The sequence below is a fragment of the Sardina pilchardus genome, chromosome 10, assembly GCF_963854185.1.
Source record: "Sardina pilchardus chromosome 10, fSarPil1.1, whole genome shotgun sequence".
Classification (NCBI taxonomy): Eukaryota; Metazoa; Chordata; class Actinopteri; order Clupeiformes; family Clupeidae; genus Sardina; species Sardina pilchardus.
This window is the reverse complement of record NC_085003.1, coordinates 22362645-22375144: the sequence shown is the minus strand read 5'-3', so window position 1 is coordinate 22375144 and position 12500 is coordinate 22362645. Positions and strand designations below refer to the sequence as shown.

The following is a 12500-nucleotide window of genomic DNA, read 5'->3' as shown; positions in this document are numbered from 1 at the left end:
GCCTCGTCGGGGCGGTCCGTGTTGATGCCCACCCTGCCGTGGTGGTACACCGAGTCGGGCATCTGCCCCCTCTGCCACAGCACCTCACTGTCATTCTCAAACTGCCCTGGGTTAGACGCCTGAGGAGAGAGACAGAGGGAAAGAGATAGAGAGAGGGAGATAGAGAGAGGGAGAGAAATGGAGACAGAGGGAGAGAGACAGAGGGATGGAGAGAGATAGAGAGAGGGAGGGAAAGGGAGGGATGGAGGGAAGAAGAAAGAGAGTGGAATAGAGAAAAGAAAGAGAGAGGGGGACAGAGAGAGAGGGAGGGAGGAAATAAGAGAGAAAGAAAGGGATTGAGAAAAGAAAGGGAGAGGGAGAGAGGGGAGACAGAGAGAGAGAGAGGGAAGAGGGAGACAGAAGGAGAGAAAATGGAGAAAAGGAAGACAGAAAAAAAGAGTGAGGCAAAAGAGGGAATCGGACGAAAGAAAGGAAAGCCAAGAAACCCCCAAACGCAAAATCAGTCAGAGAGAATGAGGATGGCAACAGGAGAGGGACAAACCAAGAGAGAAAAATCAATGTGAGCAATGGAGACATAATCAAAGAAAACCTCAAACACACTTTATTGAAGCCTTGCACAACATCTCTCCCCTGAACAGTTCAAAAGACGAACACACTCAGTCTTCACTAAAGCCTTTCACAACATCTCCTCTGAACAGTTCAACAGTCAAACACACTCAGTCTTCACTAAAGCCTGTCACAACATCTCCTCTGAACAGTCAAGTCCACAGACCTCACATACAAATGCAGGGCATATGAATGCATCACAGATTTGTTTTTAGTTTTCGTCTTACAGGAAATACAGGAACATCAACAAGGTTATCAAATATAACAAAAATCAATTCTTATTCCTAAGAATAATAAATAGAGATGGTGTGGGCAGATGCCAAGGGGGTGAATACAGAACAAACAGATAGAGGAAGAAGAGGAAGAGGAGGAGGAAGAGGAAGAGGAGAGAAGGGGTGTAGAATGAGAGGGTGAACACAGATACTCGCAAAGGAAATGATGTAATGAGTGATGTGGGGGAAACAGGAAGTGAGTGTGATTGGAGGACGGCTGGACAGACACGGCCAGACTGACAGAGGTTACCCTGACGATGATCCTCTCGGACACCTGAGCGGCCACACTGAAGCTCTGGCTGTGAGCATGGGCCTGGAGGGCTACCACCAGCATGAAGTACCTACACACACACACACACACACAAACACAGATATGACTACCTGAGGGGCATTGGAAAATGCTTTTATAATGGATACATACTGTTTACATGTATGGTTTATGTATGTATGTGTCTGTTTGAATGAGTTGATGGTCATATTACGGTCAACTTTAAGAGACCATTGCAAATTTGTATATGACTCAGCAACCACAAGATGACATTAGCAAAATGTGCAGTGGTCTCTTCTATATGCTGTATGCATGCATGTACAGTATGCTCTATGTATGTGTATGTTTATGTAGATACAGTATGTATATATGTATATATGTGTATGTGTGAATATAGCTTGTTCCATACATTCTTACAGTATGTACGATTGCTTTGGCAATACAAATACCTTTGCCAATAAAGCACCGTTTGAATTTAAATTTGAATTTGAATATATTATGTACACAAAGAAACAGACTCAGGGTGAGTAATGACTTCTACGTAATCTGATAAGTGTATGCTACAATCATCATTGTGCATACCCGTTGTGTATTTGCGCAAGTGTAGAATATACTGTATGTGTGAGTGTGTGTGTGTGTGTGTGTGTGTGTGTGTGTGTGTAGTGTGTGTTGGCATGTGCACAAACCTCTGGTCAGGGTTGGGCTTGCCCTTTTTCCTCATGTTATTGGCCGTCGTTTCGCTGAAGTGCAGTCGGCCCACTGTCACCTTGGTGACCTGCTCTGGGGGAACCGTCACTCTGAAACTCACACATGAACACACACATGAACACACACACATGAACACACAAATACATACACACACGTTCGGTGACAGTGTCTTGTGTGATGTTCAGTGTGGTGCTGCTGGAGTATAGTACTGGTAGTATGTGTGTGTGTGTGTGTGTGTGTGTGTGTGTGTGTGTGTGTGTGTGTGTGTGTGGTGCTGGAGGACTCACAGTACTGGTTTGAAGGGTCTCTTGCTGCGATCTGATTGGCTCTGCTCCACATTAATGCTTTGGTTCATAGCCTCCAGCTGAGGAGAAGATAGACACACAATGAGTTCTAAACACAGTGTGCGCACACACACACACACACACACACACACACACACACACACACACACATACACAATCACTCTCTCTCACTCAGAAACACCCTACCTTGACTCCATTGAGCTTCAAGTAGAAGCATTCAATTGGCTGCAGCCCCTCGCTGGTCTTGACGTACTTGGGGTCACCAAGCATGCCGATGTACACAGTGACCTGGAAGTGGTTCTTCTTCTGACACACAAAGGCATCATCAGCCAATGAGAAGTTAAAGCCCTTATCAGCATCCACCCTGTATGTGGGGACAGGACTAGGGAAAGGGAGACCAAGAGAAAGAGAGAGACTTTACTTACAGTAGAGTTAATGCTTCAGCATGAACTCAACCCTGACATGATGTTGTAGATCTAGAACACATACAATTAAAAAGGGAGCACAGCCACACACACAGACACAGTGGTAATTATCCAAGTATGATTCACGATTCACGCAAAACACACACACACACACACACACACACACACACACACACACACACACAGTGGTAATTATCCAAGTATGATTCACGATTCACGCAAAACACACACACACACACACATACACACGGATGAAATAGCCCCATAAAGAAGGCTTCTGTGTGTGTGTGTGTGTGTGTGTGTGTGTGTGTGTGTGTGTGTGTGTGTGTGTGTGTGTGTGTGTGTGTGTGTGTGTGTGTGTGTGTGTGTGTGTGTGTGTGTGGAGCAGAGAGCTCAAACACACTCCTCCACTGGCAGAAAAACCCATAAATAGGAGCCCATAAATTCACTCTTTCACTCCCTTATACCCTTCCTCCCTCCTTCCCCCTCTCCTCCATTCCTCTCCCTCTCTTTCTCTCATTCTTTCACTCCTTTCTATCCCTCTTTTTCATTCCTTCACTCCTTTCTCTCTATCATCTCTCTCTCTCCTCCATTCCTTGCTCTCGCAATCGCTTGTTCACTTGCTCTCTCACTTCTTATTCTTTACTCTCTATCACCTTATCTCTTTCTCTTTCTCCCCTCCTCCCTCCCTTCATTTCCATTCCTTATTCTCTTTCTCTCACTCTCTATCTGTCCTCTGTGCATCCTCCCATCCACCCCCTCTGTGCCCCCTCTCTCCATATCACTCTGAAACTACTCTTACCCACTCCCCCACACACACACACACACACACACACATACGCACACACACACACACACACACACACCCACCTCACCTCTCTGGAATTCCCAGCCCTTGGACATTCTCTTCCCTATGTTATCTGCCGCCCCCCCCCCCCCCCCCCCCCCATTCTCCTGTGCGGTTGTGAAATGTCTTCCTGCTCCTCTGAGCTTCTAATTGCCCAATGATGGGGTTGCTGTCATGGCTTCACAAAGCTCATCTCACTGAGACTCCAGAGTAACCTCTTTATTCAACTGTTTCTGTTAACACACACAAACACACAAACACACACACACACACACACACACACACACATCACACATCACACACATACACACATCCTACACGTCTCTCACACACACACACACACACACACACACGTCACACACATATATTATTTCTCTTTCTCTCCCTTCCACTCTCTTTCTCTCTCTCTCTCTCTCTCTCTCTCTCTCTCTCTCTCTCTCTCTCTCTCTGCTGTGTCTCTCTCCCACCCACACACACACACACGTACACACACACGCACACACACACACACACTCAGTACTCACAGCTCTTTGCCGGAGGCGTCGTAGAGGGAGGCCCACTTGTTCTGTTGGTGGGGCTGCCATTTGATGCACTGGTAGTTGGGGTCCAGATAGGAGGTCTCTGCGTCCTGCATTAACCCTTCTCCAGTCGCAACACACATAATACTTAGGTGAGCTTCACGTAAAGGCGCACACACACACACAAACACACACACACACACACACACACACACACAATGCTGATGGAAGCTTCTCGCTTCTCGTAAGGCAGGCACAAATACATACACACACACACACACGCACACACACACACACACACACACACACACATACAAACACACACTAATGCTTCACATTAGACACATACGCAATACATACGCAATACACACGTAAACACACGTAATACTGATGTGAGCTTCTCAAGACGAAGGGAGGGGAGAGAGAGAGAGGAGGGGGGTGTAGACACATACCTGGCTCCTGTTTGATGATGCCAGAGAGAATCTGAGCATTGAGAGTGCTGTTGGGGGATTCGGAGTGCTTTCTCTTCTTGGACTGGTGAACTGGAATACCACTATATACACACACACACACACATATACAGACACACATATACAGACACACACACACACACACACACACACACACACACACACACACACACACACACACATACACACACACACATACACACGGCAAGTTAATGCAAGCATAAAACTTCACATGTGCTACATAACTCTCATCTATGTTTGTGTGTGTATAGATATAAGTGATTGCTCCAGGAATTTAGCATAGAACAATGTGTTCATATGACTTCTATAAGCCTAGGCTCGACTATTTAGCTGGTTGCTATTCAATCCAACGGAATTTCAGTTTGAGAGTGAAACCCCAAGAAAGGCAATACCACGCCCAGTTCCAATGCTCAGCTCACTCTCTTTCTCTCTCTCTCTCTCTCTCTCTCTCTCTCTCTCTCTCTCTCACACACACACACACACACACACACACACACACACACACACACACACACACTCACTCTTGTCCCTGCTGTGGATGCTGGAGGAGCTGATGAAGCATCTGGCTCTGCTGCATGTCTCCGCCCCCGTTTCCAGCTGGACCAATGGGGTACTGAGTGATCATAGGCTCCGCCTTCAGGTACATGTCCCGGTGCATGCTGGAATAGTGGGGGTGAGGGGGCATGGGGGGCGGCGGGGTCATGTGACACATGTTCTCAGGGGTCATGGTTCTGAGCATGTGCGGGTCTGAACAGAGAGAGAGAGAGAGAGAGAGAGAGAAGGGTGTTACCTGAGTGTGTGTGTGTGTGTGTGTGTGTGTGTGTAGGAGTTTAGTGACTACAATATCAGTGGTTAGCTACAGGTTTCCACTCTACTGTGCCAACCACAAAGGGCTGTGTGTGTTTGTGTGTGTGTGTGTGTGTGTGTGTGTGTGTGTGTGTGTGTGTGTGTGTGTGTGTGTGTGTGTGTGTGAGCTAGACTATTTGTGTTTGGTCAGTGGGAATCATTACTCCTCTCGCTACTCCTAGTCCAGTTCACCCCTACACCTGAGGTCACTCCATCCATAAATCTCGCATGGCAACACTGACTCACACATGACCTCATAAAAGACAACACCGTAACCAAGGCTTTTCGCCGCTCACCAGCTACAATGGTGCCAACCGAAACTCACTGCTTCTACACTTCAAAAAGCAGAATTTTAATCAACAACAACATAACTGTTTGACTCCCTGATGAAGGCTACATTGCCGAAACGCGTTGGAGTTTTTTAGAAAGGTTTAATGTGACCAAGCCGCTACAATAAAGGCTTTTTAACTATATAGAGTGCCTTGGAGTTCCTCTTGCTTTTTCAACTGAATTTTCCCATCCAAAGAGCACCTCAAACAAACTTTTTCTGAGTCCAAGAAGCGCTCCTACACAAACATTTTCTGAACAACAGCAACATACCCTTCTCATGACCACCATAGATGTTTTGGTTGGATCTGGTGAAGCAATTCTTTGCGTCGTTTGTAAACATGTAATGACCCTTCTATGCAACATTATAACTCACTATGTATAATATCATTTTCCAAACAAACAAATGAACATCATCATTTCCAGAACTAAATGTCAATGACAATGTCAATGTCCATTTATTTGTATAGCACATTTAAAAAAATAATAACAGTTGACCAAAGTAGTAATGAAAGATAGGGAGCGCTAGGGAGAGCTATACTGTACAATATGATGCATTATATGATGCATTACATATGCATTAGAAATGCTTCATAGTTGTGACATTATCATAAACAGGGCACACGTTTTTTCTGTGGCTGCACCTCTTCTAACATGATCCTAGCTGGTTAGTGAGATTGTACGAAAGACAGTCCTCAACTGTACTGTACGTAGGACAGTCCTCAACTTTATGCAAGACGGTCCTCAAAAGTGGACACTTGAAATGGACTGGACAACTAGATGTAGATCGGTGCGACAGTAGACATCAGTTACCCCCCCCCCCCACCCACACCCTACCCAGACAGGGCTGCGCCATTCTCATTCACCCTGGTTGCTCTCCGCCATGGCCTAATGGTACTTTCCATTGTTCAGTAGCTGGACGATAGCCGATCAGATTACATCATTCCACACCTTTGTGTCCAGTGGGAAAGACCAACACAGGTGTGTGTGTGGGGTTGGGCAAGGCTGTGTTTCACGACACATCAGTGGCAAAAAGCCCATTCCTTTTCAGCCCTAAAAAAATGTCACATCAAATGGCAACACTTTTGTTCATTTCTAAAAAACATTTCATTGCACTGTTTGCCTTTGCACTGATTGCCGAGTCTGTCCCAGCTCTAGGACCCTTGACAGATCAACTTCAGATTAAGAGCCGCCTCACACACCCACACAATTTGATTATGCTATAGACAGATTAAGAGCCGCCTCACACACCCACACAATTTGATTATGCTATAGACAGTGACTGATGAGCCCGCCCAGATGACCTGAGAGCAACCCACGACCTTAAGAGCTGCATGTCTGTAAGAACCTGCCTGTGGGCTGAGAAGTCTTTGTGTAAGCGCAATCAACGTTACCAGCACAGTCCATGTGTTCGAGTCCGTGTGTGTGTGTGTGTGTGCGTGTGTGTGTGTGTGTGTGTGTGTGTGTGTGTGTGCGTGTGTGTGTGTGTGTATGTGTGTGTACGTTCCCAAATGAGTACGCGTTTGAGTCTGTGTGTATGTGTGTGTGTGTGTGTGTGCATGTGACTCCTACCTGTGTAATGTTGTTGTATCCACTCCCATTCCGTTTGCTGTTCAGCCATATCATCTTAATCCCATGCTTTTTCTCTTTCTCTATTGCTCTCTCTTTCTCTCTCTCTTCCGCTTTCTCTCTCTTGCTCTCTCTCCTTCTCTTTCTCTCTCTCGCTCCTTCTTCTCTCTTTCTCCCTCACTCCTTCATTTATCCAGTGTCCATTCTATTCTGTCCTTTTCTTGCTACCTTCTATCCTACCTACTTAGAAACCACATACCAACTTCTCTCCTTATCTCTCTCTCCCTCTCTCTCTATCGCTCTCTTTTTCTGTCTACATCACTCCCTTCTTCTGTTCACCGCACCTCATACACTCTTCTAGTTTTTGCTCTCCTTCTTTTTGACACCTCTACCTTGTATTCTCTCTCTCTCTCTCTCTCTCTGTCTCCTTCATTCTCTTTCTCTGCCTGGCTGATATATATTGTATATAAATATATAACAGGTGCACATATTTTTGCTCTTCCATCTTTCCCTCCATGTCACATTAGACATTAAGTAACGTACAAGTTAGTTCTCTGACTTCATTTTATTTTTGCTGCGTGTGTGTGTGTGTGTGTGTGTGTGTGTGTGATTGTGTTGTTGTAGAGACTTCTCCTGTGTTCACCTCCCGAGGAAACTAAAACACCACTCCTTATCTTCCCTCCCTCTCTGACCTGCCTTTTCTCTCTCTTTTCTCCCACTTGCAATCCCCCCCCCCCCCCCCCCCCTCCCTCCTTGGAGTGGAACATGCCTATAAGCTGCAGTGGCAGTGGGAGGAACTTACCATTCACTTGCTGGGGGGAGTATGGCTCGGAGCTGGAGTCCGGAGGCGACTCTGGTAGAGTCCTGTAAGACAGACAGATGACATGCAGCCCAGTGGTCCATCGTTAGGACAGTCACACACTCACACACTCACACACACCGCCTTGGTCCTGCTGTTTAGAAGATGGTGAATCTGAGAGATACTGACCAGTCAGCCTGGATGTGCCTAAGCCTGCCTGGCGCTGGCTACATGACTTCACCTGTTAAAGCCACATCTGTTTCCCATTAGCAGAGCTCGCTCTAAATCACCACACAGACATATCTATTTATGATGGATTAACATGTCGTATTTTCCTCTCATCTGTCATCTCTCCCTCCCTCTATCTCTCTCTCCTCTCTATCCCTTTCTCCTCTCTCTCTCTATCCCTCTCTCCTCTATCCCTCTCCCTCTCTCATCTCTTTCTATATCCCTCTCTCATCTCTCCCTCCATCTATCTAGCTCTCCTCTCTATCCCTTTCTCCTCTCTCCCACTTTCCTCTCTTTCTCTCTATCCCTCTCTCCTCTCGTTCTATATCCCTCTCTCATCTCTCACTGCCTCTCTCTATCCCTCTCTCCTCGCCCTCTTCACCTGTTTGTGTTGGAGAGGTTTAATCAAGTGAATGTTGCATAAGAAATTCCAACTGTAATCTGAATCCAACTGAAATGTGTGTGTGTGTGTGTGTGTGTGTGTGTGTGTGTGTGTGTGTGTGTATGTGTGTGTGTGTGTGTGTGTGTGTGTGTGTGTGTGTATGTGTGTGTGTGTGTGTGTGTGTGTGTGTGTGTGTGTGTGTGTGTGTGTGTGTGTGTGTGTGTGTGTGTGTGTGTGTGTTTACATGTGAGGAAGGGCAGCTACCATACCTACATAGCCCCATGTAATACAGAGAGAAAACAGCTGTATCATCTTGATGTGCCAGAACACTGTTAGTCTGAACTGTAAGATAATGCACTCAACTCTGCTCCCACTGCTACTCACTCTCTGCTGAACACACACACACACACACACACACACACACACACACACACCAAAATCTGCAAACTCATCAGAAGTGTAATGCCAAACTAGATCCTGTAGACTGACAAGCACAATGCCAAAAAACTTCAACTATGAACAAATGTCCAGTCTGAGCAAGTGAAATACACTGTACCTGCAGTTGTGACTGATTCTGAGACAGACAGAGAGACCCAATTTTATCAAGGCTTTTATCCAAAGCAACTTATCTACAGTATGTCAGTTATATATATAGCAAGGGCCACCATCCTTGGAGCAACTCGGGGGTTTTAAGTGCCTTGCTGAAGGGCACAACGGCTGGGAATTTAATTGAATCCACAACTTTTTCTGGCTACTGCATCCACTCCACTACACTTCCAGCGCCCAAGGTGTTATTCTGGTCCACAATAACTAACTATTCACCTCACTGGGCAATAAGTGGGCAATAACTAACTATTCACCTCACTGGGTAACTAACTATTCACCTCACTGGGCAATAACTAACTATTCACCTCACTGGGCAATAACTAACTATTCACCTCACTGGGCAATAAGTGGGTAATAACGAACTATTCACCTCACTGGGCAATAACTAACTATTCACCTCACTGGGCAATAACTAACTATTCACATCTCTGGGTAATAACTAACTATTCACCTCTCTGGGCAATACGTGGGCAATAACTAAATATTCACCTCACTGGGCAATAACTAACTATTCACCTCACTGGGCGATAACTAACTATTCACCTCTCTGGGCAATACGTGGGCAATAACTAACTATTCACATCTCTGGGTAATAACTAACTATTCACCTCACTGGGCAATAAGTGGGTAATAACTAACTATTCACCTCTCTGGGCAATAACTAACTATTCACCTCTCTGGGCAATAACTAACTATTCACCTCTCTGGGCAATAACTAACTATTCACCTCTCTGGGCAATAAGGGGCAATAACTAACTATTCACCTCTCTGGGCAATAAGTGGGCAATAACTAACTATTCACCTCACTGGGCAATAACTAACTATTCACCTCTCTGGGCAATAACTAACTATTCACCTCACTGGGCAATACGTGGGCAATAACTAACTATTCACCTCTCTGGGCAATAAGTGGGCAATAACTAACTATCCACCTCACTGGGCAATAAGTGGGTAATAACTAACTATTCACCTCTCTGGGCAATAACTAACTATTCACCTCTCTGGGCAATACGTGGGCAATAACTAACTATTCACCTCTCTGGGCAATAAGTGGGCAATAACTAACTATCCACCTCACTGGGCAATAAGTGGGTAATAACTAACTATTCACCTCTCTGGGCAATAAGTGGGCAATAACTAACTATCCACCTCACTGGGCAATAAGTGGGTAATAACTAACTATTCACCTCTCTGGGCAATACGTGGGCAATAACTAACTATTCACCTCCCTGGGCAATAAGTGGGCAATAACTAACTATTCACCTCTCTGGGCAATAAGTGGGCAATAACTAACTATTCACCTCTCTGGGCAATAAGTGGGCAATAACTAACTATTCACCTCACTGGGCAATGACTAACTATTCACCTCTCTGGGCAATAAGTGGGCAATAACTAACTATCCACCTCACTGGGCAATAAGTGGGTAATAACTAACTATTCACCTCTCTGGGCAATACGTGGGCAATAACTAACTATTCACCTCCCTGGGCAATAAGTGGGCAATAACTAACTATCCACCTCACTGGGCAATAAGTGGGTAATAACTAACTATTCACCTCTCTGGGCAATACGTGGGCAATAACTAACTATTCACCTCCCTGGGCAATAAGGGGCAATAACTAACTATTCACCTCTCTGGGCAATAAGTGGGCAATAACTAACTATTCACCTCACTGGGCAATGACTAACTATTCACATCTCTGGGCAATAAGTGGGCAATAACTAACTATTCACCTCCCTGCTTCCTCTTTTCTTCTCCCACTTCCCTCTCTTCTGTCTCTTCCTCTGAACTCTTGTCCTTCTTGCTCAGCCTCATATCACTTCATCCTTATCACTCCTCTTTCATCCTACACACTCTCTCTCTCTTTCTCTTTCTCTCTCCCTCTCTGCTATCTTCCAGACCTCCATAAAAACCTCTCATCTACTATTTCTGTCCCCTCCCCTCATGTCAGCCTCTCTAATTTATGCCAGTGTAAGTATGCCTGCATGTGTATGTGTGTTTACTTGCCTATACAGTGTGTGTGTGTGTGTGTGTGTGTGTGTGTGTGTGTGTGTGTGTGTGTGTGTGTGTGTGTGTGTGTGTGTGCGTGCGTGCGTGCGTGCGTGCGTGCGTGCGTGCGTGCGTGCGTGCGTGCGTGCGTGCGTGCGTGCGTGCGTGCGTGCGTGCGTGCGTGCTTGCGTGTGTGTGTGTGGGTGTGTGTGGGTTTGTGGTGCTCACCCAGGGGTGTAGATGTATGTGTGTGTGTGTGTATGTGTGTGTGTGTGTGTGTGTGTGTGTGTGTGTGTGTGGTGCTCACCCAGGGGCGTAGAGCGCTCTGTGCTCCGGTTTGACCTGGCTCTGGCTGTGGGTTTGCTGCTGCTGGTGGTGCTGGTTCTGCTGGTGCTGGTTCTGGTGGCTCTGCTGGTTGGGGTTCTGTTGCCCCAGGTAGGGGTAGTTGTGCCTGAGCAGGCCGAGGGGGGGTGGGGGCGGGTAAGGTGTCTGGCAGGGCGGAGGTGGGGGCAGGGGTGGCTGCGCTCCCTGGCGGATGGGGATGGGGGGGCTCACCCCACACACTCCCCCAGTAGAGGAGCCTCCTGGCTGGGGAGAAGGGTACACTGGGCCTGGACCGCTGTGGACCTCTGAGAAACAGCTACAAAAAACAAGTACAGGTCTCAAGACTAATCTCTCTATGATAAGGCTGCAATGAGATGGATTTTACATGTTACTTGACTTTTCACATGCAGACAATGAATACAAATTCATATTCACTAAGTAAGCACAGAAATGATAAAAGAAAATAGATTGCGTAAGCTCTATTGAATAATTCCAGCCACTCAGATCTCCTGGTTATATGGTGGCATTCTATCTATACATTTCTGTTATTGTACATACTGTACTGTAGTGGTTTCTTTCCACATGTTTATGTTACTGTTCCTGCTCTGTAAGCGAGCAATGCTGTGTGGGATCTCTACGGTATGACCTCTATAAGCAAGTGACCCTTACATTACATTATGTTACATTTGGGGCGACGCTTTTTAGCCAGAGCGACTTACAACATGGTAAACAATTAAAGCAATTCTCACAAAAAAAATTGTGTGCAATAAGAATAAGTGCATCACTGACTGCTGTTTTTAAACAGTCAAGTGTCAGTTATCAGTTAAAATCAGGTGGTAAGTCTAGGAGGAAGTAGTTGAAAGTAGTGCTACGAGAGGAGATGAGCAGATCTTGTGTGAGCTGAGGTCCAGTATGGTCTTTTTAGACTGATGAAGACGGTGTAACGTCGAAACGTTAGTCCCACTATTATGTTGGCACCTTAAATAACA

The 12500-nt window shown here is 46.0% G+C and overlaps 1 protein-coding gene across 1 annotated transcript in view; it reads right to left on the bottom strand.

The window, feature by feature from the left end:
- myrf (myelin regulatory factor) overlaps nucleotides 1–12500 on the bottom strand; it is a 38481-nt gene that overhangs the window by 9659 nt on the left and 16322 nt on the right. The window contains exons 3-13 of the mRNA XM_062547091.1: nucleotides 11600–11827; nucleotides 11495–11533; nucleotides 7985–8046; nucleotides 4962–5187; nucleotides 4402–4502; nucleotides 3956–4070; nucleotides 2346–2541; nucleotides 2142–2218; nucleotides 1833–1943; nucleotides 1129–1219; nucleotides 1–119 (exon numbers count right to left, since the gene is read on the bottom strand). The exon at nucleotides 1–119 is cut by the window's left edge and continues 82 nt beyond it. Of these exons, the coding sequence (XP_062403075.1) occupies nucleotides 1–119; nucleotides 1129–1219; nucleotides 1833–1943; nucleotides 2142–2218; nucleotides 2346–2541; nucleotides 3956–4070; nucleotides 4402–4502; nucleotides 4962–5187; nucleotides 7985–8046; nucleotides 11495–11533; nucleotides 11600–11827 (1365 nt within the window). The remainder of the gene's footprint in view (nucleotides 120–1128; nucleotides 1220–1832; nucleotides 1944–2141; nucleotides 2219–2345; nucleotides 2542–3955; nucleotides 4071–4401; nucleotides 4503–4961; nucleotides 5188–7984; nucleotides 8047–11494; nucleotides 11534–11599; nucleotides 11828–12500) is intronic.